A 26,430-nucleotide genomic window follows, 5' to 3' on the forward strand; every position below is an offset into this window, starting at 1 on the left:
TTGTTTAAGTTCTAAAGGCTTAAAATATCTCCGCTTCAATTCAGATCCAACAAAAGATAGAATAAACATTTTGAACTGATTATCAAAATCATCTTTACATTTCAACAACCAGATCGCCAGAACATAAAAGCTTATTACTGCGGAGTTATTTTCAGTTCTCACTTTTAAAAAGTTCCACTTCATTACTATAAGGTTATTCAGTACATTCAATTAGCTCTGACTGCGTGTACGAACAATATTCACGAAGATGACTTCCAAAATTGTTCCGGCTTGTCTTGATGTAGAGGGAATCTACTTTGAAGAAGGAAAACGCCATTAGTTTGTAATTACCTTCCAAGCTGCTTGTAAGATTAGGATTTTTTGTTCCCTTTTCTGTTTTTTTTAAGACATACGGTGCTATAATTGAAAAACAAATCCACAATTAGAGAAAAATAGTGGAGGATTCTACTAAGTAGAATTAATAATTCAGATTGAACTTTTGAGGTTTCTGACTTACCACATTCATAAAGTTCAGGACAGCACTGCCCTTCATCGGGGGGAACAGCAACGCATCCTTCACGTGGAGGCCTGCAGACTTCTTTGGGCACGCAATCCAACTCGCCAGAAATGCAATAACAGTATTCACAGATGTCGTCCGTTTCTACCACTTGACCATCAAGGTACACGGTACCGTTGACATTGCATTCTGAAATAGTTGTGATAAATGATTATATGATCTGAACCCTTAAGTTTTATTTTATCCATAATAAGAAATATATAAAACCTGAGAGTAAATTACTTATTGAGGATAAAGTTAGTTTAACTGTAATTATTAGCCCGTAGAATAATCAAAAATTACCAAATAAAATGAAACTGGATTGTTAATCATATTTTAATGTATTTATAGTGTCTGTTCAGTTTTTTTTTTATTAAAAATAAATTCTCTGTTTATATTCCGGGTCGACCAAACAGTCAGAGAAGTTTACTTACGCACATGACAGAAATTTATAACTTGTTCCAGTGGTTTCAACTGATATAGTGCAATACCAGTATCATGTTATGCATTTCAATTAAACATCAGAAATACAGGAAGAAAGGGGGTGGGGTGAGAGTTTAGATTTCCTGAACCAGAGGTTCCCAAACTTTCTCGGTTCACGGCGCCCCTAGGCCAAAAGAAATACCCAACAGTTCCGTTTATTTAGTAGTTAGGTCCAAACAACTTAATGAGTAATGTTGAAACTGAACTACCTCGAGCTAGTAGTTCACAGTGTCCGACAGATGTCGAATATCGCTGTGTTTCCCTCGAAATTTTAAAATATCCCGCGCCTTTGTAAGTTGGCTGCGCACAGTCTGGGAACCGCTGTCCCAAACTATAAATTCTAATAAAAAATGATGTTAAGGAAAAGAATAATTTATTGTATGCCTGAAAAATCTGACACAACGAATCACTATATTGTAAATGCAAAGTTGGGTCTAATGAAGAACATAATAAGATGACTGTTGGCTCCAGTGACAGGTGGGTTAGTTGGTTGCTTGTTATAAGGTTTTAGGCGCATCAGCAACTTAGGTCGAATTCCCCCATTTATAATATGTTTGTAAATTTACAGACATTATATATGAGGATTGTGTTCTGTGTCGTTTTGTGATTTTCTGGATGAAAAACCGAGTTTCCAGGAAACCGTGCTACTCTCGCCTGAGACCGACTAACTCAGCCACATTGTGAAAATGTCCCATAGAAAATTCTTCACGTCATCGAACGGGATTCGTACTCGGGTTTTTTCCGAATTTTTTTGGAGTCTTTTCTAAGTTTAGTATAGTGAAACGAGCTGTATATGAACTAGTAATTTTATTATTTACGTATGCAAGTTATTTTTATTTCTTAAAAATTCTGAGGAAAATACGACATACCTAATTCAGCTTCCTTCGCAGGTGTTACCGAGGGTATAGTAAGCGACACTAGGTCATGCGGTTTTTCAGGGGTTGCTGCTGTACCAACTTCTTCAATGATACCTTTATATACACTGGTACCGTCTGTAGAGGTTAAAGGCTCTTCAGTGGGAATCGATTTCTGTGTAGCGATTGAGGGTGCTGGCTCTGTACTGGCAAAAATGGGACGCCGTGAAGTAAACAGTGAGAAGCCTGTTGATTTTTCATGTAGAGGAACTGTTTCGGTTTCTTCTTGCGTAGACGTTCTAAAAATAACTGGTTTCACTGTTTCTTTGAAAGCTATTGTTTCCAATTTCAAGATAGTCGTTGTTTCAGATGCTGGTTGTTCAGGTTCTTTAGTAGTGGATGTTCCCTCCAGAACATCTTGTCCTACTCCTTTAACTGTGGTAAACATCTGAGAAAATAGTGTTTCTTCTGTGCTAATTTTCACAGGTGTTGTTTTTTCTGTTTCTCTAACTGGAGTGGCTGTTTTATCTGGTAATTCTTCTACTTTGGGTACAGTGGTTCTCTCAGTCTGTGATGTTTCTTTCGCCGTGGAGAGAGTCGCAATAGATATTGTTTCTGCTGTCTCCGTAGTTGGTGTTACTGTTTCTTTCACTGTAATTGTCTCAGTAGTTGGCATTACTAGTTTTTTCACTGTAGTTGTCTCAGTCGTTGGTTTTGCTGATTCTTTTGCTGTAATTATCTCAGTAGTAGGTATTTCTGTTTTTACTCCAATGGTTGACTTAACAGCTGGTGTTTCACCTTCTTTGACACCAATAGTTGTTACAGCGATTGGTGATTCTAATTCTTTCACTCCGGTTGTTGTCTCAAAAGTTGTTTCCTTTTTAACTTCAGTGGTTATCTCAATAGTTTCACCTTCTTTGATTCCAGTGGTTGTCTGGCCAGTTGGTGTTACTCTCTCTTTCATTGTGATTGTCTCCGTAGTTCCTGTTTCCGCTTGAATTCCAATAGTCTTAACGGCTGGTGTCTCTGACTCCTTGACTGTAGTGGTTTCAACACTTGATATTTCTAGTTCTTGCTCTCTGGTTGTAGTCTCAAAAGCTGTTGTTTCCTCTTTGACTCCAGCAGTTGTCTGAATAGCGGGCGTTAGTAGTTTTTTCACTGTGGTTGCTTCAGTAGCTGGCGATTCCTCTTTGTCTCTAGTGGTTGTCATAACGGCTGATGTTTTTCCTTCTGTGACACCAGTAATTGTCTCAGCGGTCGGCATTTCCGATTCTTTCACTCTGGTTGCTGACACAGAAGCTGTTGTTTCCCCTTTTGTTGTGGTAGTTGTTCCATTAGCGAGCGTTTCTTCCTCTTTGACTACAGATGGTGTAATGGCAGCTGATGTTTCTAGTTCTTTCACTATGTATATCTCTGTAGTTGGTATTTCCTTTTTAACTCCAGTGGTCTTGATACTTGGTATTTCTGGCTCTTGCACTTTAACTGTTGTCTCTAAAGCTGGCGTTTTGTCTTTGATAGTTGTCTCAGTAGTTTCTGTTTCTCCTTCGATTGCAGTGAGTCCCTCAGCAGTTGTTGCTTCTAGTTCCTGCACTGTGGTTGTCTCAGTAGCTAGTGTTGCCCCTTTGACACCAGCAGTTGTCTCAGCAGTCGGTACTTTCACTCTGGTTGTTGTATGAATAGCACTTGTTTCTTCCTCTTTCACTGCTGTCGGTGTCTCACTAGTTGATGTTAATTCTTTCACTATGGCCGTCTCAGTAGCTAGTGTTCCTTTTCTGATTCCAGTAGTTGTCTGAATAGCTAGTGTTTCTTCTTTAATTCCAGTAGTCCCAGCAAGTGCTGTTTCTGGTTCTATCACCCTGGTTGTTGTCTCAATAGCTGGTCCAGTTGTCTCAATAGTTGCTTCTTTTTTGACTGTAGTGATTGTCTCAAAAGTTGATATTTCTAGTTCTTTCACTGCGGTTGTCGTACCAAATGTAGATGTTTCTTTGATTCCAGGAGTTGTCTCGAAAGCAGATGTTTCTACTTTGGTTCTAGGAGTTGTCTCGAAAGCAGATGTTTCTACTTTGGTACTAGGAGTTGTCTCCATAGCTGGAACTTCTTTTGTTCTTGTTGCCGTCTCAACCGTAAGTGCTTCTTCTTTAGCTGTAGTGGGTGTATCAGTAGTTTCATCTTTTAATTCTGTCACTCTCGTTGTTGTTTCAATAGCCAAAGTTTCCTCTTTGGCAACACTGGTTGTCTCCTGAGTTAGTATTTCTGGTTCTTTCACTCTGGTTGTTGTCGGAATTTCTGATGTTTCCTCTTCAGCTTCACTGGTTACTTCTGCTAAAGCTGGTGTTTCTGTTGCTACTATTTCTGGTTCTTTCGCTCTGGTTGTTGTGTGAATTTCTGATGTTTCCTCTTCAGCTTCACTGGTTACTTCTGCTAAAGCTGGTGTTTCTGTTGCTACTTCTTTTACTGCAGTGGGTGTCTCAGTAGTTGATGTTGCTATTTCTTTAACTGCAGTTGTCTCAATAGCTGGTGTTTCTTCTTTGATTGTAAAAGATGTTTCAGTTGGTGAGGTTTCAACTTTTACTGTTGTGGCTTTCTCAACAGGTAATGTTGTTCCTTCTCTCACTTTTGATGCTGTTTCAAAAGATTCTGTTGCCAGAGTGGTTATTCCGATAGCCGAGGTTTCTGTTTTGGTTAGGAATTGTTCAGTAACTGGTATTTTGTCTTCTTTCAGTGTGATAGCTGTTGTCGGAGTTTCTGCTGCTTTGACTAGATGTATTGCTTCAGTAGTTAAAGTTTCTGTTTCTATTGCCCTACTCGTTTCGGCAATTGGTGTTTCGACTTTCGTTATAGAGATGGTTGTTAACAGTGCTGTTTCTAGTTCTTTTACAGTGCTAGTTGTGAAAGTAGTTGGTGTTTTTGTTACATTCGTTTTAGTTGTAGTCTCAGTAAGTAAGGTTTCTGCTTCTGAAACGGAGATTGGTTTCTCAGTTGAGAGCGTTTCTGCTTCGGTAATAGTGGTTGTTTTCTCAGTTGACAGTGTTTTTTCTTCTGGAACAGCTGTTCTTTTTCCAGTCGACAGTGTTTCTGCTTCTGTAACAGCCGTTTTCTCAGTTGACGGTACTCCTGTTTCTGTAACAACAGTTTTCTCAGTTGACGGTATTCCTGCTTCTGAAACAGCAATTTTCTCAGTTGACAGTGTTTCAGCTTCTGTAGCAGCGGTTGTTAGCGTTTCTGATTCTGTAACGGTTGTTTCCTCAGTTGATAGTGTTACTGCTTCTGTAATAGACGTTTTCTCAGGTGATGGTGTTTCTGCTTCTGGAACAACAGTTGTTGATTTCTCAGTTGACAGTATTTCTGCTTCTGCAACAGAGGTTTCAGTTGACATTGTTTCTGCTTCTGTAACAAGAGTTGTTTTCTCAGTTGATAGTGTTTCTGCTTCTGTAACAACAGTTGTTTTCTCAGTTGACAGTGTTTCTGCTTCTGTAACAGTGGCTTTTTTCCCAATTGATGGTGTTTCTGCTTCTGGAACAGCAGTTTTTTCAGTTGACAGTGTTTCTGCTTCTGGAACAGCAGTTTTTTCAGTTGACAGTGTTTCTGCTTCTGGAACAGCAGTTTTTTCAGTTGACAGTGTTTCTGCTTCTGAAATACCAGTTGTTGGTTTCTCAGTTGACAGTATTCCTGCTTCTGTAACAGAGGTTGTTTCAGTTGACAGTGTTTCTGCTTCTGTAGCAACGGTGGTTTTCCCAATTGATGGTGTTTCTGCTTCTGTAGCAACGGTGGTTTTCCCAATTGATGGTGTTTCTGCTTCTGTAGCAATGGTGGTTTTCCCAGTTGATGGTGTTTCTGCTTCTGTAACGGTGGTTTTCTCAGTTGACAGTGTTTCTGCTTCTGTAACGGCGGTTTTCTCAATTGATGGTGTTTCTGCTTCTGTAGCAACGGTGGTTTTCCCAATTGATGGTGTTTCTGCTTCTGTAACGGTGGTTTTCTCAGTTGACGGTGTTTCTGCTTCTGTAACGGCGGTTTTCTCAGTTGACAGTATTCCTGCTTCTGTAACAGAGGGTTTCTCGGTGGACAGTGTTTCTGCGATAGAGGGTTTCTCGGTGGACAGTGTTTCTGCTTCTGCGATAGAGGGTTTCTCAGTTGACAGTGTTTCTGCTTCTGTAACAACAGTTGTTTTTTCAGTTGACAGTGTTTCTGTTTCTGTAACAGCGGCTTTTTTCTCAGTTGACAGTGTTCCTGCTTCTGTAACAGAGGTTATTTCAGTTGACAGTGTTTCTGCTTCTGTAGCAACGGTGGTTTTCCCAATTAATGGTGTTTCTGCTTCTGTAACGGTGGTTTTCTCAGTTGACAGTATTTCTACTTCAGGAACAGCAAGTGTTGGTTTCCCAGTTGACAGTATTCCTGCTTCTGTAACAGAGGTTTTCTCGGTAGACAGTGTTTCTGCTTCTGTAACAGAGGGTTTCTCAGTTGACGGTGTTCCTGCTTCTGTAACGGCGGTTTTCTCAATTGATGGTGTTTCTGCTTCTGTAGCAACGGTGGTTTTCCCAATTGATGGTGTTTCTGCTTCTGTAACGGTGGTTTTCTCAGTTGACGGTGTTTCTGCTTCTGTAACGGCGGTTTTCTCAGTTGACAGTATTCCTGCTTCTGTAACAGAGGGTTTCTCGGTGGACAGTGTTTCTGCGATAGAGGGTTTCTCGGTGGACAGTGTTTCTGCGATAGAGGGTTTCTCGGTGGACAGTGTTTCTGCGATAGAGGGTTTCTCGGTGGACAGTGTTTCTGCTTCTGCGATAGAGGGTTTCTCAGTTGACAGTGTTTCTGCTTCTGTAACAACAGTTGTTTTTTCAGTTGACAGTGTTTCTGTTTCTGTAACAGCGGCTTTTTTCTCAGTTGACAGTGTTCCTGCTTCTGTAACAGAGGTTATTTCAGTTGACAGTGTTTCTGCTTCTGTAGCAACGGTGGTTTTCCCAATTAATGGTGTTTCTGCTTCTGTAACGGTGGTTTTCTCAGTTGACAGTATTTCTACTTCAGGAACAGCAAGTGTTGGTTTCCCAGTTGACAGTATTCCTGCTTCTGTAACAGAGGTTTTCTCGGTGGACAGTGTTTCTGCTTCTGTAACAGAGGGTTTCTCAGTTGACGGTGTTCCTGCTTCTGTAACAGAGGGTTTCTCAGTTGCCAGTGTTTCTGCTTCCAGAACAGAAGTTGTTGGTTTCTCAGTTGACAGTGTTTCTGCTTCTGTAACAGCGGTTTTTTCAGTTGACAGTGTTTCTGCTTCTGTAACAGCGGTTTTTTCAGTTGACAGTGTTTCTGCTTCTGTAACGGTGGTTTTCCCGGTTGACAGTGTTTCTTCTTCTGGAACAGCGGTTTTATCAGTTGACAATGATTCTGCTTCTGTAACTGAGGTTTTCTCAGTTGACCGTATTCCTGCTTTTGTAACAAAGGTTTTCTTAGTTGGCAGTGTTTCTGCTTCTGTAACAGTGGTTTTCTCAGTTGACAGTGTTTCTGCTTCTGGAACAGCAGTTGATGATTTCCCAGTTGGCAGTGTTTCTGCTTCTGTAGCAGCAGTTTTTGCCGTTGATAGTTTTTCTGCTTCTGTAACAGTGGTTTTCTCAGTTGACAGTGTTTCTGCTTCTGGAATAGCAGTTGATGATTTCCCAGTTGACAGTATTCCTGCTTCTGTAACAGAGGTTTGCTCAGTTGATAATGTTTCTGCTTCTGTAACAGTGGTTTTCTCAGTTGACCGTGTTTCTGCTTCTGTAACAGTGGTTTTCTCAGTGGACAGTGTTTCTGTTTCTGTAACAGTGGTTTTCTCAGTTGATAGTGTTTCTGCTTCTGGAACAGCAATTGTTGGTTTCCCAGTTGACAGTATTCCTGCGTCTGTAACAAAGGTTTTCTCAGTTGACAGTGTTTCTGCTTCTGTAATAAAGGTTTTCTCAGTTGACAGTGTTTCTGCTTCTGTAACAGTAATTTTCAAATGGTGGGTGGTTTCTTCAGTGGCTATTGCTTCTTTGACAGTAATTATTGTCTCAGTTTCAGGTGTTTCTTCTTCTAAAGTGGTGACCCGTGTTTCTAATTCTGGAACCGCAGTTGTTGATTTCCCAGTTGACAGTATTCCTGCTTCTGTAATAGAGGCTTTCTCAGTTGACAGTGTTTCTGGTTCTGTAACAGAGGTTTTCTCAGTTGACAGCGTTTCTGGTTCTGTAACAGAGGTTTTCTCAGTTGACAGCGTTTCTGGTTCTGTAACAGTGGTTTTCTCAGTTGACAGTGTTTCTGCTTCTGTAACAGTAATTTTCAAATGGGTGGTTTCCTCAGTGGCTGTTGCTTCTTTGACAGTAATTATTGTCTCAGTTTTAGGTGTTTCTCCTTCTGAAGTGGTGACTCGTGTTTCTGCTGCTTTGACCGTGGTTAGTTCTTTAAATTCTGTTGTCTTTTCTTCTTTTTCAGCTGTAATTGTTTCAGTTGCTGGTGTTTCTTTTTCTTTAACACTGGATAGTATCTCAAGAGTTGGGATGTGGATTTCTTTTGTTGGAATGCTTGTTTGAACAGATGATGTCACTTCTTCTGTAATTGTGGTAGGTGTCGCTGCAGCTTCCGTTTCTAGCTGAGATATAGTTGTTAAACTCGGTGTTTCAGTTGTCTTCATTGTAGTGGTAGTATAGTTGGTCGTTTCTTTCGATACTTCCATTGGGAATAATGTGGTAGCAACAGTTTGATACGAATACCCTAGTGTAGTTTCTAGTGTTGTTAGGTCTTCCTTCGTTACACTGAAACCAGGAGGCAACTTTTCTTCGAACAATTCTGCAATCATAAATAAAAAAGTATATAATATCTAAATATTTATATCTGTATCTGTTTATCTATACATGGAATGTTCTATTAATCTTTTGACTAAACCTGAGGAGATAGTTTAAAGGCAATTATCTCGAGAAAAATTCATCTGCCGTATTTTTTTTTCTTTAAAACTTAGCTTAGCGATAATAGCACTTCAAGAGAAGGACGACTTAGAAACTGATTGTGATGTGATTGTTTATTAGTTTTAATTTATTATTAAGAACAAAAGTTGTTTTAGCCTCTAAGACAACTTTTGATTCTTAGTCGCTATTTATTTCGCCGTACTGATTAAATGCATTAGTTATACAGTACCGCATAAGTTTGGATTTTATAAATATAGCTTATTTAATTGAATAGTGACTATTCAATTAAATAAGCGGAAGAGAGACAGTACACTCGGATTGTCTGTCTTTTTGTGGGTCAACTCGTGTTGACTCGTGTTTGTGCAAAAAGCAAAAAATCTTCTGCTTTTTTTTGATAACCATGTTCTCTGGATAACACTATGGTATTTACCAGTACGTTCGAATGCGATTACAGTCCCGCCCGCTTCCACGGGGCAAGGACGGAAAAGAATGAATGGAATACTCTGTTACCTACCTGGCTGAGAAGCCAATCACTCAACAGAAACAACAGGACTGAACACCACTTCACAAACATATTCACCAGTACAGTGAACTGCTTCGCTGAGTACTGTATCTTCACGTACGCCCAGCGGGGTTGTCATAATCTAGTCCGGGACCGCATTTATTGAAAAACCCTCCATGCCCAGACTGAAAAAGAAATCATCCACTCTCTCTTTCTATAAGGCTTGTGAACTATGGAAACTTCGGAAAAAAATTTCAAAAATACCAAGTAGAAAACAAAGTAACTTATTTGGAAGCAAGAAATCAAATCTTAGCAAGTATGTTTGCCCACCCACATGCAGCCACTGTAAAAGGCTAGAAAACAAATGTCATTCAAACAGATTCTCGGTTGCCGAGAACTTATCTCTGGTTACCTGAACCCAATCAGTAAATAAATAAATAAATTTTCTGTTTATACTCCGGGACGACCAAACGGTCAGAGTAGTTTAGTCTCACCATACACATGCTCAGACACAACCGATAGGATAACAAATATCTCAATGAAAGATAACCCCAGAATTTGATTTAACATCCCACAAAGTAAAGTCTCATGGATTGAGGTTGGGTGAGCGACGTGGTTAAGCATTTGGGAAATACCGTAATATCATGCGATTATTGGGAAATGTGTTGCGCACCACCGGGCAAGCAATAGAAGGCGGTTCGTTATCCTTAATGAAAATAGTTGTGGCTTAGCAAACGTGAAAGCTAGGAATAAAATCCTGGATGATGAGTTCCGTCAAGGTATTTGTAAAGGATCATGAGCTTGGACTTCGTCGATAAAGCAGAGTCCAGTGAGAAAAAGCGAGACATCATATCATACAGCAACAAATTAGGAATGCAGTAGAATTTTGCTTAGGATCGTTGCTTTGTTTGTTAGCTCTGCGTGTTCTCACTACCGGGGAAATTCTAGACGGTAAAACTTTTCTAGGGCCGTACCACTTCCATCCTAACCAGGAATGACCTTGGGACGTTGAGTTTTCATGCAACTCACCAGGCACTAATTGCGTACCTATCGTTTACTCTTCTCTCAAATATAGAAACGAAAACTGGGCTGGCATCACTCTTCCCAGATGACTGTTATTCTCTGCTTTGCATTACAAATTAAAAAGACAAAAAAAAAAAAAAAAACAAAGAAAACCTTAAGTGACAAATAATACTTAAAAAAAACATAAAAAATAATGATTTGTAAAATTAAAAAAACTGTTATACGACGTTAAGGGATAGCTGAAAACTAAATAATAATGCTGAAGCAGTGCCAACTGTCAACTTTAGCATAAATTATAAAGAGAAAATTTTTGAATTACGTATATAAAAAAACTTTTCAGAGAAAACTATTCCAAATTAATGTAACGAATTAATTAAGCAGCATGTTGATTAGTTAATTACCAGACACTGAGGAATAATATTTCAGAGTGAAGCCAGTCAGACTCTACTGAATCGAAGAAATGCCAAGCGAATGAGGTACCCCTCAGTAACTACTCACTGGACTGAAAATTAGAAACCTCACTGGACTGAAAATTAGAAACCTCTTGCAGTTAGCGTCAATAGATATAGAAAAATACGGTATGCAACAAATATTAGTTTTCATTGTTTGATCAAAAGTTCGTTGGTACTAGATAGCAGTAATAGTGATAGCCAATAGTGCAAGGAAGCCGCAGCCTTTTGCTGCACTGCCCAAAAAAAAAAAAAAAAAAAGGATTGATAAGAAAATACAAATTATTTGCTTCCCTCCTCATAACTATACTGCAAATATGAAGTTTTCTGAAAGGGCAGGTAGCCAAGAAAGCCCATCCATTTGACCTTAGAATTCATTCAAACTGTCTGCGAAGGCAACCTGTTCCTGCAATCAACGACTCGTTGCCTAAAACAAAACTTCCTACTATCTAGTCTAAACCTCTAACCTGTAATTTCTCTAACCTGTAATTTGAATTTATGCTCGCGAATTCTGGAATTCTCTGTAACAGTGAAAGAATGCCTTCATTAATTTTGCTAACCCATCTCAGAGCCTTATAAACCTCAATCAGGTAACCTCTTAGGTACCTGGTTGCAAAGCTCTGTAACCCACATAATCTGGGTCTTTCCTTGTGTGGTTGCCCTTTTACCGATCTGACCATGCGAGATGCCCATCTTTGGACTCCTTCAAGAAGCTCAATGTCTGTTTTTCCGATGAGGTCTCCATATTTGAACACATCATTCGAAATGTGGTCTTACAGTTACCTTATACAGTGGGACTATGGCCTCCATATCTCTACAGGATACCCTTCGATAAATCATTGATAGTACACCATGGGATTTTCTGGGTGCCTGTTTACACTTCTCAGAAACTTCATATCTGCCGTATTATTATACTCGCAGATCCTTTTCTTCCTGTACTGTTTTTAATTCAACCCTATCAAGTGGATAATTTTTTAGTGTTGCTATTCCCCAAAATGCAAGGTCTTACCTTGCATTTTGGGGAATAGCAACACTAAAAAATGCATTAAAACATAGCTGCCACTTTTCTGACCTATTCTTCCAAACTTCAAATCATCCTGAAGAAGTGCGGCTTGGTACTGATCATTAACTACTCTACCAATCTTGACGTTGTCTGCAAATTTTGACATCAAGCCTTCTGTCCCATCGTCGATGTCGTTTATGAAAATCAGAAACAGTAGTGGTTCAAGAACCGATCCTGAGGGGACCCCACTTCTAACTTTACTCCAATCTGAAGAATATCCATTAATCACAACCCTCTGCCTTCTGCCCTGCAGCTACCTACAAATCCATCTTAGCATTTTTCCACTAATTTTTCCAAACATGTTTCAGCTTATACAATAACCTCTCACGAGGGACTAGGTCAAATGCCTTGCTAAAATCCAAATAAACTATGTCGAAATTCCTACATTAAGCTCATGAGTAACTGTGCCAAAATATCCTGCTAAGTTAGTTAAACGTGATTTTCCCTTAACAAAACCATGCTTGTGTTATTCAGAATGCCATATCTATTTAAATGTCCCTGGATTTCACCCTTAATCATTGTCTCTATGATTTTCCTTACCACTGAAGTCAGACTAACCGGTCTGTAATTACCAACTTCGCTCTTAGAACCGCCTTTGTGTATTGGTGATACGTTGGCATTTCTCCAATCCAAAGGAATCTCTCTTGAGCCCAAAGATGCCCTCATGATTAACTTCGATACCCTCCCTGGCAGCCTCCCTCAACGTTACAGGGTATATGCCATCAACTCCTGGAGCCTTACTTGCTTTTATGCTCGAAAGATTTTCTAATAAACAGTCATCTGTAATTTCTAAATCACTAATTTCATATGACTCAGCCTCACTTGCATAGCCTCTTCTCGTCATGAATGGGCTTTCACGATGAGAAGAGCTTAATCAATCTGATTATGGGAAAGATGGGCGATCGCTCCGATTTTCAGAAAGGTATTATTTTTTTTATCACTTTTATAAAGAACCACAATTCAGAAAACAGGAAATCACTGATGTGTCGGAAGCAACTATCTCAAAAGTATACAATGAGTGGAAGACGAAAGGCGAATGCAGCTCTAAAAGGAGAAAATGCGGTAGAGCTTTAAGAACAAAACTGCAGGAATTTAAAGCGAATTCTGCGTCAGGACGGAATATCTAGTGTGCAGCAATCACTGAAAAGTTCGATTTAGACAAAAGAAAGACGTTCGTTTTTCAAACGAACTATGCGGTGGCAGTTGAAGAATCTGGAATTTGGTAGTTGAGTGAACTTTTACGAAAGCCACTTTCTGTAATAATCGAAAGATAACAACGCTAAGACTACACTGTGTAACAGTGGAAGGTGGTCATCTGATCTGATTAGATTCGATTTACATTTTTTGCACCAATGTTAGTGTGAAAGTGTGGTGTGAACCTCATGAAACAATGCATTCAGACTGTCTTGTGTTCACCACTCAAGCGACTGGAGGTGGTATCATGGTAAGGGCGTTTTACCCAAATTGAATATCTTGTGTCTTATCTGGACAACTTCGTCCTGCAGTGCTTCATTTTTATTTGGATTTAGATGGATTCTTTCAAGATACAACGCAACTGTTCACTATGGAAAACTTGTACCTGAATGGTTCGAAGAACATTTCCAAGATTTCCAACATCTACCCTGGCTGCCTAATTCTCCAGATCTGAATCCAATTGAGAATGCCAGGGTTGTGTTTGAAAGGGTAATTTGGCTCCACAGTTCCTTACCAACCACAGTACAATGGTTTAACAAATATCCTGATGGAAGATTGGCGAAATCTAGATCTAGACTCAGTCAGAGTCCATGTAACGATATATCCCGTCTGTAATTTGAGCGAAAGCTGGTCCTATTAGATATTGAATAAAGGTTTCTATTTTTTTGGCCAAGAAAAACAGCTGACTTCTTCAATATTCTCTAGATGACATAGAAATACAGAGAACGGATTTACAGTATATTTTGTAATTGCTTATATTCTTGGTCTTTGCGAAACTTTTTTACTCTTTGCTAGGCGAGAAACCGTACGACCCTCGCGCGAGACTGAGTAACTCAACAAAGTTTGTGAAAAAAGCTGATGAAAATTCCTCGCTTAGTTGACGGGATTTTAACTCGGGCTTTTTGCACTTTCTGTAGGAGGGCAATGATTATAACCACTGTTCTACTGCGAGGGCGGTGATGACAGGAAGGGACAAATTATCATCACCTAATCACACCAAAAACATTTAAATTTTGGTAGTCAATCACTGCAGTGTATGGTTGTTAACTGTTACGTTTCATGATAGGTTGTTTAGTGGTACGCGTGGGTTCTATTTCTGATACTGTGTTAGAAAATCTTCAAAAGATTTAACCAAGAGTTATTTTACTTTCAAATTTTAAATGAAATTCATTTTGTTGCTAGTTATCCCACTTTAATATTCGTAGTGGCAAATGATGCAAGGAAGGAAATATATACAACACCAGTCAAGAAAATAATAAAAAAAAACTACCCACACATTTCTTCACGTCATCTAATAATTTGTCCAACCTACCCTTAAAATTCTTCAAACTATTCGCCTCCACAACACCAAATGGAAGTCTGTTCCAAAAATGTCATCAACTACTATCTGGTTGGAGCAAAGTTTCTCACATCTATCCTGCAACTATCCTTTTTTTTTTTTTCAATTTAAATTTATGTTCTCTTACGTGTGTGGCTCCTCAGAAAAGAACAAGAATGCCATCAGCATTTAACTTACTCAATCCAACTAAAGCTTTAAACATTTCAATCAGATCTCCACGCAGGTACCCTAGTGTTCATACGCTATAATTTACCGAACTCGTCATTTTCAGTATGAGTTCCCCTTTGTGCCCTTGTATAATTCCTTGTTCTACTTTGCACTTATATTGTTCTTATATCAAGTCAATGAACAAACACAGTGTCCGCAAAATTCTTTTCCATTTCAACTGCCTCACTTTTGAGTAATTTCCTATGCCAAGTAAGAGTAAATTTCCCCTACTTTATCAGATAAGCGCAAATAATGCCAATTTGAAACAAAAAGATAACAATAAATAATTTTTAAGTTATTAAAGGGTGTACTTAGCGAAGTTCAGAATTGGCTCCCACACATAAGCTAGCACATAATGAACTCTCTTCGTATGTGCTTGCTACCCGTAGCTGCCCTTCTACTTCATTTAAATAAATAGTCTAGCCTTATTTTAGTGATAATAAATGGACATAATGTTATATTTATGGTCGTGGATAATTTTGTTAAATAATTTTGTCACACCCTAAAATACCTATTTTAGGGTGTGAATATTGATTAACGTTTAGTGGTTTAAAATCAGTGGCTACAGTAGTTATATTATGGTAGTTGAATGATAAATATAATGCTTTGCTTTCCTCCTTTACTTCGTTGAAATATTATGTTGGGTTTATGAATAAAAAAATACGTTTTACTTACCACACTGATAACGAGGACAACATTCTCCGGCTGAATATAGTGCTTTGCAGTTTTTGCCACCGGATGGAAGGTCCGCACATTCAGTTTCATCACAAGAAATGACGCTGCTACTACATATGCAATTGGTACGGCATGGATCATCAGAAACCACTGATTCCTGATTTTGGTATGTTCTGTTCCTGAATCGGCAGACACCTGTAAGATAGAAGTTGATTGGAATAAAGAGCTAGGACAGTGATTCCTCATTTTTCTTAGTGAAAAGGAAATGAAGAATACATCCATATTCACATTTCATTACATAATAAAAAGTACGTTTACTAATAAAACGTAAAATGTATTTAAATCAAGGTAAATAATTATTACGGAAACAAATGAGATTTTTATTAAGGTGCTGTACTATCAAGGTTTGTAAAATAAAATTACGTTTGGAATTTTATTTTACAAAATTAAATCGGTGTATAATAATCTGGACATGGAAAGGATAAATGGAAACTGTTTTTCGCTATTTCAGTTTAAGTATAATTTTTTCTGAAAGATATCTATTGCTAATAGTTAGTAATGATACCATTACTACTACTAAGCGTTGGAAGAGAGAGAGAGGCATGAGGATAAGTAGAACAAAGACAGAATATATGGTATTGAATGGAGAAGATGAGAGTTCTCTAAAACTGCAGGAGGAAAAGCTACCATCAGTTTCGAAATTTAAGTGTCTGGGATCGAACGACGTTGAGAGGGATGGAGGATTGAGTGCAGAAATACAGCATAGAGTGCAATGGGGATGATTGAACGGGAGAAGGATGAGTGGGATGCTGTGTGATAAGAAAGTAAATTGTAGAATGAAGGGAAGAGTGTATAAAACTGTGGTTATACCCGCATTGATGTACGGTGCTGAGACATGGGGATTACAAGGGTCCAGGAGAAGAAGATGGAAGTGGCGGAGATGAGGATGCTAAGATGGATGTGACGAGAAAGGACAGGATAAGAAATGACTACATCAGAGGTGAGGTACGGTTAAGGTGGGGCCTCTGAGTAAAAAAAGCAGGAATCTAGGTTGAGGTGGCTTGGACATGTGGAACGAAGAAGTGAGGAGTATGTGGAGAGGAGGTGTGAAAAGTTGAAGGTGATAGGGAAGAGGAAGAGGGGGAGACCTAAGCTGAGATGGAAGGACAAGGTGGCAGAGGATTTATAAGAGAGAGGATGGAGTAGAGAGGAAGCCCAGGATAGGGAGCAATGGAGGAAAAGAATTAAGGACGGAAATGTCGACCCCATATAAACGTGGGAAGAAGGCGAAGATAAAGAAGAACTACTACTAGTTTTTTTTATGAAAACTCCAAAAACATGAGGTATTAGAACCTATAATACATAGTACCGTGCATGGGTTGAAAGTTGAGAAGATAAAAGAAGATACTTGTTGATATTAGACTTGAATTTCTCTAGATTGCAATTTTCAGGAAATACTTATGAAGGAAGGTTGTTTCAGAAAACAGAAGTTGAATGAATAAATGAAGAAGAAAAGTTGATTCTGTGAGTTTGAACTAGGACAGTAAAAGGATGCTGACTGGTTGCAGCACGTGTTAGGACTGCTTTGGAAGAGAGAACGAGAATTATAGAAGCCAATTCAGAAGAACAGTGCCCATGAAAGTATCTCTAGAAAAGGAATGCAGCAGAAACAGTGCGTCTATGAGACAGAGAGTGGAGTGGCTTTGTTAGAGACGGAACATTAATTAACCTAACTGCCCTCCTTTAAATTAAATCTAGAAGCCTGAGAGAGGTTTTGGGGATACTTCCCCAGATGGAGGAACAATATTCCATGGCGAGGCAGATTTGCGATTTCTACAGAGTGAACAGCTGTTTGGAAGAAAAGTAACGCAGAGATCAGAAGAGAAAACTCAGTTTTTTTAGATGCAGAAGAAGCAATATTTGTAATGTGCTTATGCCAAGAGAGATTAAAAGTCACGGTAATCCCTAATAAAGATATGTGATCTCGCCCCGAAATCTGAGTGTCGCCAAAGGTAAGCATAAAAGAAACCTTTTTAGCGAGATATAAGACAGGACTTGGTTTCAGAAGGATTGAAAGTAATAAAGTTACCTTTGCTTCCACTGGAGAATTACCTGGAGATCAGCATTTAGGGAATTGGTAGTGAATATTCGAGAAGTTGAAGCTGTTTGTGCAGGGAAAGGTTCTAAAACTGGAAGGTAGAATGCAATGTACTATCATCAGCAAAACTATTGATACGATTTACGGTCACCGGAAGAAGGTCATTAATATACAAGAGGAAAAGAGTGGGAAAAAGAACTGAACCTGGGGAACACCAGCATTAGTGGAGAAGTTAGAAGACCAACTGGATACCCAATTACAAAAAAACAGTTGGCAAACCATAAGATGAAAGTTATTTAGGAGACCTTTATGCCAAACACGATTAAAAAAAATTATCTTGGAATTGTGAAGAGCAACTGCTTAAGTTTCACGAAATATTTCCATTGAATTTGTATTTGTTCATAGCATGGTAACATAAGCCAGTATATCACCAGTGAATCGACACTGACGTAATCTATATTGGCGATAATTGATCAGATGAAAAGTTTCTAGATAGTTTAAGAGTTGGCGGTTAATAGATTTGCTTTAGAAAAAGTAGAAGTAAGTGCAGTTGGATGATAATTGGATGGAAGGGATTTGTCACTTTTTTTTAGGAACTGGCTGGATACGAGCAAATTTCCAAGCAGAAGGGAAAACACCGGTGGAATAAGAAAGTGCAAAAAAGTACATGTTTTGAGAACACGTGGAGAAATACCATCAACACCTGGTGGATGCTTTCTTGACGTCAAGGCTGTTCAAAATTCTTCTGACATCCTTTTGATGGAAGACCACAGGAGGCATCGAATGGAGTGTACTGTGTATGGTAGGATGTAGTTTACCAACATCATCAATACATGAGTTAGAAGAAAGGTAGAAATATCGAAGACTAGCTAAAGATGATGGGCACGATGCATACCTTGAGGAAATTTCTTGAGTGTGATAGTGTGTCTTAGAAAGGATGTCCAATTCTGGTTGTTGTTGGTTTTCAGGCGCTTCTGCAACTTAAGCCATATTTCGCTAATGTGAGAGAGTATGTATTCACGAGCACTCAGAATTAACTAGAATTAACAGCTAACTTATGAGCTAATTAATAAAATTAGCTCATGAGTTAGCCCGAGAATGGCTAACTACAAGCCGATTGAAAGGACCTTCCGAAGTTCCTCCAGGTTTTTGACGATACTCGAACCAAGACTCTCCTTGTTGCAGTTTGCAACAATTTTTAGACGTGATATATTAGTGTCGTTGTTGTTGTTGGGTTTTAGGCGCATCTGCAACTTAGGCCGTATTGTGCTATCACCTATATAATATGTCTGTAAATTGGGTGTGTTCTGTGGTCGATTTGTTTTGTTGTCGAAAAACCCAAGTTTCGGGGAGAAAAAACTGCGCTACCCATGAAGGGCAATATATTAGTCTTTACTTTTCTTACATTATTAGTTGATTACACCACGTTTGATTTACATATTTTGTGATTCCGAAATAATTGCGAGTATGGACAGCGTTCAATACATGCATTATCTATTATGTCTGTTAGTAATCATAAATAATAGTAATCTAACTTCTAACGACATTAACTTGGTACAAAAAAAACATTCTGATCTGTTGTTGTTCGAGTGCATATTGGTTGAACAAAGGAGTGATGTGAAAATTCTAATAAGTAGTCTTGATTAAGGGAAAAATGGATCTTAAAACAGTTAAAAAATGAAAGTTGAAACACTCTTTTTAAATAATTGCAGAGTGGTGAGGACACAATGGAAGGCCCACTAGGTAATTTAACTTGGATGAGAAAAGAGAAAATAATTCTTTTATAACTTCTTACAGCAATTATGGAGAGGAAAAAATTAAAGCTCCATTAAGAGCGTATCAGTTGAGCTAATCAAACTTTCTACATTATATTTCTATAAAATGCTGCTGTATTTTTAGTATTATTTCCCAAGACAGGCTCGTAAGCATACCAAAGTTTCATTTAAGAAGGAAGAGAAAGCGACTACAATAATTATAAGAGGAATTAGTTATCTTAGTAAGAGCTACGAAATGTACACAAATGTATTGAAGAATAGATTAAATGTTTTGATAGAAAGAAACTAGTGGAAGATAAACATGGTTTTAGAAAAGGAAGATCCTGTGTTGGTACCGATTTTTATGTTAAAGTTGACTACAAGAAATATATTAAAAAATAAATTCCTTTCATATATTGCATCTGTTTGCTAGAATAGATAAGACGGGAAGGCTATGCAAGAATTAAATGAAATCATAAGGAGATATAAGATGACCATCTCGCAAAAGAAAACTAGAATGTTGACGTTTAAAGAAGGTGCAAAATAATTAGTGATAGCAAACTGAAAGATAATAACCCAAGCAAGTAACGAACTTCGCCATCTGGGTTGTAAAATTAGCTATGAAATAGAGCTAGGCACATACTCAAAAGAACGAAGAAATCAAACGCGAATATATTTAGCATTTTTATGATATCCCTAAACACAAGACGTATTAGTATAGTAATGTGCATGTGGATTAAAAGTTGAAAAGAAAGACGATACTTGTTGATAGGGTGGACTTGAATTTCTGTACATCATAATAATTCAGGAAATGCATACAAAGGAAGACTGTTGCAAAGAACAGAAGCAAACAAGAAAAACGAGGAAGAGGAAAACGTGGTTCGGTGAGTTTGGAGTTGAACTGTTAATGGACGTTGACTAGATGAGGCAGGCACGTTTGAGGACTGGTTTGTAAGAAAGGGGTGGAGTACAGATGCTTTCAGAAGAGCACTATGCATGGAAATATCTATAAAAAGGGCGCGATAAAAGCTGAACGTCCGTATGGTAGAGAATGGCGAGTGCTTGTAACTAGTCGGTCATTAATTAACTTACTTATCATTTTTCGATAGAGTATGTTTAAGATAGGTTTTAGGGGCAGAACTTCAGATGTGGGAACAGCATTTCACTGTAGGAAGAATTTCTGAGGTATACAAAGTCAGGAGCTGTTTTTGAGAAAAATAACGAAAACGAAAATCGATTTTTCTGGGTGCAGAAAAAGCAATATATTTACAATGTAGAGCAATAAGACTTTTCAGTCAATAGGGAGCAGTAGACTTTTCTTAGTGAGAGGTAAGACAAGGTTGTGTTTTAGAAGGATTGACGTTAACTAAATTTTCTTCTGTCAGCTGAAGAATTATATAGAGGTCAGTGTTATAGGAATTGTTGGTGGATATTCGAGAATATGTAGCTGTTTGTTTAGAAGGATTGTTCAACTGGAAAATGGAATGTACCATCGTCAGCGAAACTATGGACAGGATATTTAGTCAAAAAAAAAAAAAAAAAAAAACCAGAAGGCAGACCATAAGATGGCAGTTTGTTTAGAAGTTCTTTGTGCAAAACATGATTAGTTGTTTTAGAAATGCAGTGGCGAAACTGCTTGATTTTCTATAGTTTTTTTTTCATGGAATTTGTTCAAAGATGAGCATAAGCCAAGATATCACTGGTGGGTTTAACACCGAGGGACTCATTGGTGATCATTAATGAGCTGAAACGTTTAAGCATAATGTAAGAGTTAGCAGGTGATGTAATGGATTTTTCTATTACATTTATAAAGAGTTGGGACAGATGTAATTGGATAAAGATTTTAGAGGTGGAATTTGCCTTTTTATAATTGGCTGGCTATGTGAGCAAATTTAAGCAGAAGATATTAGGACCTGGAGATATCTTTGCATCCAGATTGTTCAGATTCTTCTTATGTCTTTCTGTTCAAAGACTAAGGCATTGAATGGAATATGTTCGATATGATAGGAAAATATAACTAAAATCATCGATTGAAGAGTTAACCTAAAAGCAAGATGCTACTATGCAGTTTATTTTTAGTTGAGGAAGCAAACAGAGTTATCGGGCAACAGAGGTGGAAATGTGGAGGAACAGATCTTCTATAACTTTGGCAAGAGTCCGAAAAGTCTTGACTAATATTTGAACAAGAACAGGTTATCGTGTTCTTGTCCAAATGACAGTTATGCATTTCACGGAGGGCTAAGACAAAGTGGCAGGTGGCTGAATATTACCCGCAGTATTATAAGCAGACTCGGAAAGAACTAAAACACGCAAACTGTTTCTCAGAGGCTTGTCCTTGTAAAAGGGACTTGTAAGATGAACGGTGGAGAGGTCTGGGATCAAATCCTACCTAACACTGGAAGAATTCTTCGATCCACAACTCATGGGGGTTTCTCTCTATAAGTTACGGATTTTTCTTTTTGCATAACATACAGTCAGTCAGCCTATGTTTTTTTGTAACTGACTTAAAGAAAATCCTTAAAGAAAATATCCGCCAAACAACAACAGTTGATCCTAATTGCCAAGCGTCACAGGAACATCCCAACATGGCTTTTTTTTTCAGAACTTGCTGGATTTATAGGAGGACCGGTATCCAAACAAACCATTTATAGAAGGTTTCAGGAAACAGATATTTATAATAAACAGCTATCTACCATTTCTCTAGATCTTAGTCCAATAAAATATTTTTGGGTTGTTCTGGGCAGAAAGGTTGCCATTCACAAGTTCCTTCCTAGTAACTTCGCTGAACTTCATTGGCCCTTACGCAAGAATGGCAATTAATATATCCAGAACTTTTAACAGTGTACTTCTCAGCATAAAAAATCAATGCCACACTTGTATTATCATCCACAGAAATCACGCACCTTATTAGGATGTATATCCATGGACTGTCAACAGACTATTTTTGGCTACCCATGAACTTATTTGCATAACTTTGGAATTTCAGATCGAAGGTTGCTGGTCTTTGTGTTTTATTAAAGTCCTCGCGAGTAGCACAGTGGTTATAATCACCGTTCTCCCACACTGGGTGGAAAATGTCTACATTCTAATTCCATCAGTGACACCAGAAACTTTTATGAGCTTTTTGCACAACGTTGCTGAGTTAGTCGCTCTCAGCCAAGGGTTCTATGTTTTTTTTCCTCGGGGAATCTCGGGATTTTGACCAATGTTTTGTCTGTAATTGCGCGTGTTCTTGGAATACACGTAAAACCGTGTTTAATGTATAATAAGCGAAACTTTCTACTTTAAGAAAAATAATATTTGGTACGCTGTTGACTGGAAAAATATACTTTCATCAACAATTGTGTAAATATATAATTTATATATGGAATTACTGATTTGTAAATATATGATTTGCATAATGTGTACAGAATCATTATAAATACTGTACATATTAAATATAAAATGTGTATATAATATTTCTGGACGAGACTACGTGTTCAGTATATGTAACCCACTACCCTGACATATAATTAGCACCCTCCTGACACTTAGACGTCCCAGGGTGGTTCCTTTTGTGGAACAGATGATAAATAGCGGGCTTCGCCCCTGTTCGCTTTACTTCCCCGCCCACTTGTACCACGTTTTCCGAATCCCTCTTCTCCCATATTCTACCCCCCCACGACACGGCATTCTCAACGTCGAATAAATATCGCTATGTAGGTCAAAATTCAGATCTTGGGTATCACTCCATACTTCGACTAAAAGTCAGGAAGAAGGCAGTGATTGGCAGGTGGTGCCACTCACTGTTTATCCCCGCCCCCTGTCCTCCTAGGTTGACATTCCTAGGGTGTTAACTCCCCCCACTTTCAGCTGTTTTAAAATCGGGAACTCATTTTCCGATTTTAAAACAGCGGGACGGGGGAATAAACACCCTACCTAAGCTAAGACACAAAACAATAAGAAAAAAAACGCATTCATAATAATCACCCAATCACAGAACTCGACCATACAATCACTCCGTTCTACGACAACGCCCACTGCGCGGAGACAAGTGGTACTCAAATGCCCACTACCTAATTATTTACCTGCGTTTACATCGGTCACTTAGGAAAAGCCCTTTTGCTTCGGGTTCCATAATGCATGAGGAATATTGTTGCATCAGAAAGAGCAGGACTAAAATATTTAACTAAAATATTTACAAACTATACAAATATTTAAAATATTTACAAAATACTAAACAATTTGCAAATACACAGACCATATCGGGTCCCTTCATTAGCTACCTTTACAATGGAACATCAAATGATGCCCGGCGTAGTCAGTGAAGCATGTGCACGATGTTGGTGAACGTTATGGAGGCAGTTATGGCTCGAATAAGTGACGTAATTGCCCTCCCTCTTCTCTTATTGGCTCGAATAGATATCACTAGGAGAAAAACCTTTATAATGTATAGAGATATAATAATTTATTGATGACTCATGGTCTTACTGTAGTTGCTTGGGCGCTTTATTATATTCTTAAGCCTTATTAAATCGAATGTTTCAATGTCTTCTCCTAATCTAATAAAATGATTTTGATTTATTGAAGGCGTCGTATCTGTCATTACTTAGGTTTTGAGGCAGTATATACGAGGGTTTCCGAAAAGTAAGGTAACACATTTTTTTTCTTAATAATGGTGAAAGGGAATTAGGTGAAACGCGGTGGACAGATAGACCCGTTAATAATGTTCAAAAAGACCGTCAGTGCAGTGTTGCGGTACTCTCGCCTCACATCAGATTCCAGTTGCAAATTGGCGGATACAGTGTGGTACAAAAGAGGTGTTCGTGAAGTTATCCACTTTTTGCAAACAAAAGCGTCTTTTCCAAGTGATTCACCGTGAACTTGTTGCTGTGTATGGCGGAAATGTGATGACAAAAAAGCAGGTATGTTTTTGGTGCAATGAATTTAAAGCGGGCTGTGTTGACATTGAAGATTGACATAATGGTACAGTGTTCTGGGATCGCCAAGGCGTTCTGTTGGTGGATTTCTTGCCGAAGGGAAGAACAATCAATGCACAGCTTTAATGTGCAACGTTAGAAAATCTGAAAACCAACATTCGGTACTCCTGACAAGCGCGCGTGATTTTGTTGCACGACAACGCAACTCCACACACTGCCCACACCACTCGTGAGTGGTTGCGCCGTAATCGTTGGGAAACTCTGTCACATCCCCCCCCCTATAGTCAGACTTAGCACCTTCAGACTTCCATTTGTTCGGCCCTCTGAATTTCAGGAAAGCATTCCACCGCGGATGAGGAAGTTCATCAGGCGGTGCGATGTTGGTTACTACGTGTGGGCACGGACTTCTTCAGTACTGGTACTGATAAACAGATCCATCGTTGGGACAAGCGCATCAATAAAACTGGAGACGTTGTGGAGAAGTAGTGCATGTTCACTTATTTTTTGGTGTGTAATTTCAACTTCGTATTATTAAACATCATCGAGAGAAAAAATGTGTTATCTTACTTTTCGGGAACCCCTCGTATATACTTGTATATTTTGGCGCACTTTAATTTTGTTCATATAGGCTATGTTTATTAATATCTTGAGAAAAATTATTGTCTTACCTTCTCCTGGGATTCGGCCAGGGAAAAACACTGGGCGCCTTGTAACACTTTGTGGTACAGAAATGGTCGTTAGGATTGGTGTTTCTGTTACCTTGGGGTAGCGCTCGTCAAGTACGCGATATCCCATCCCACTGTCTGGACTGACAGCTATTTGTGGAGTAGTAGTTATATCTGTTGTGCCTTCTGAAGATATTCCAGTTTGTGTTTCTAATAACGTATAGGTCGGAGAGGAAGTCTCTTCTTTGATCACTGTTAGTGCTGTTGTGGTAGACACAGCAAACGTTGTGGCAGCTGGAATAAATAAAAATAAATAAATAAAAATAAGAATAAATAAATACTGTATTAACATATTTAGATTGTTATGTTCAGATCACATTATAATAAATCGAGAGCAACTATTTTAAAATCGATTACCAACATTTCAGTCAAATTATTAAAATCTCTGTGCCGTCTGCATTAATACGATCCATGAATATCTTAATAATAATAACAAGGATACCAGCTGATATACCATATGGAACAAGTAACGACCGTTGCGATCATCGTGTCAACCACCGGCATGGTGCCAAAGAGCCTCTATAAGAACATAGCAACAACAAGCCTCCCAGAGAACACTTACATGGAACTCTAGAAAGCAGCAATAACAGTAATTATAGTAACCGGACACAAACGACTATCCCCATGCACTTGGTACCACCAGCAGTCGTGGGGAGGAAAAAAATCCCATAAAAGGGGATAATAATAATAAAGACTTCCTTCATTACAGTCGATACGAATATAATAGTAAAGGACACCGTAAGGGTTCAGGGAAACTGCTACTCAAGGGGTAATATGGATTCACATTTTTGTGATGATACTAAAGGAGTACTTCATTTTAAGGGTTCTTTTATGAAGCCTCAACAGTCAAAGAGTGTTCTGATGTTGAAAAGCTCTACAGAGAGAATGATAGAGCACCAAATTTAAATAACTTTAAAAGATATGTCAAGACAGCAGGAGCGGATTAAGGTCGGTTGAGGCCCCGGGCGCAGAAGAAAATATTGGGCCCCTTAAAAAAAAGAGAGAGACAGGGAAAATAAAAATACATGTTAACCATTTTTTTAAATAAATAAAAAAATATTATGTTACTATTAATGTTTTATTTCCAATAAAATTTGAATATAATATATGTATAATATAATTAATAATAGCATAATAATAATCACAAAGTTTTGAACTAATAGTTGAACTAATTTGTTGGGTTTTGCTTATAAAGTTGGGGTTTTGCGTGGGCCCTTCAGAAATCGGGGCCCAGGGCGCGCGCCCGGTGCGCCCGCCGTTAAATCCGCCTCTGCGAATAGGAGCAGATGAAACTCGCATATTTGATCAGTGGGCACTTATAAGAGCAATAGTTGTCAGGCAGTTGGACACATGGAATAAAGAAAACATTTCTTTATCTGATAGATGGGTTCAAATATTTTTCTGAAATTATTGAAAAATGTTTAGCTTTCCAGGATTTTAGTAATGTTGTAGTATTTTAGTAATGTTTATTCTTTGCCTCCCTGGAAGTACAGCTTCCGTGGAGAGAATATTTTCCATAATGAATAGTATGTGGTCGAAGGAGAAATCCAGATTAAGTTGAAACCTTGAAAGCCATGTTAATTATAAAGTAAAATTGTAATATGGAGTGTGATAAGTTTTATGACAAGATCTCAAAAGACCAAAATTTGTTACGCAAAATACGTTCATCCGAAAAATATTCTTGGTATGAACTTAGTGATGTGCAGCC

The 26,430-nt window shown here is 38.4% G+C and overlaps 1 protein-coding gene across 1 annotated transcript in view; it reads right to left on the reverse strand.

Annotated features, from left to right (window-relative positions):
* The window catches only part of LOC150085822 (uncharacterized), a 145,118-nt gene that overhangs the window by 30,425 nt on the left and 88,263 nt on the right, over positions 1 to 26,430 (reverse strand). Inside the window, exons 9-12 of the mRNA XM_090374706.1 lie at positions 24,666 to 24,956; positions 15,227 to 15,421; positions 1,888 to 8,658; positions 497 to 685 (exon numbers count right to left, since the gene is read on the reverse strand). Coding sequence (XP_090230832.1) covers positions 497 to 685; positions 1,888 to 8,658; positions 15,227 to 15,421; positions 24,666 to 24,956 — 7,446 coding nt within the window. The remainder of the gene's footprint in view (positions 1 to 496; positions 686 to 1,887; positions 8,659 to 15,226; positions 15,422 to 24,665; positions 24,957 to 26,430) is intronic.

Source organism: Mastigoproctus giganteus, chromosome 5, assembly GCF_048544385.1.
Source record: "Mastigoproctus giganteus isolate SK-2022 chromosome 5, ASM4854438v1, whole genome shotgun sequence".
Classification (NCBI taxonomy): domain Eukaryota; kingdom Metazoa; phylum Arthropoda; class Arachnida; order Uropygi; family Thelyphonidae; genus Mastigoproctus; species Mastigoproctus giganteus.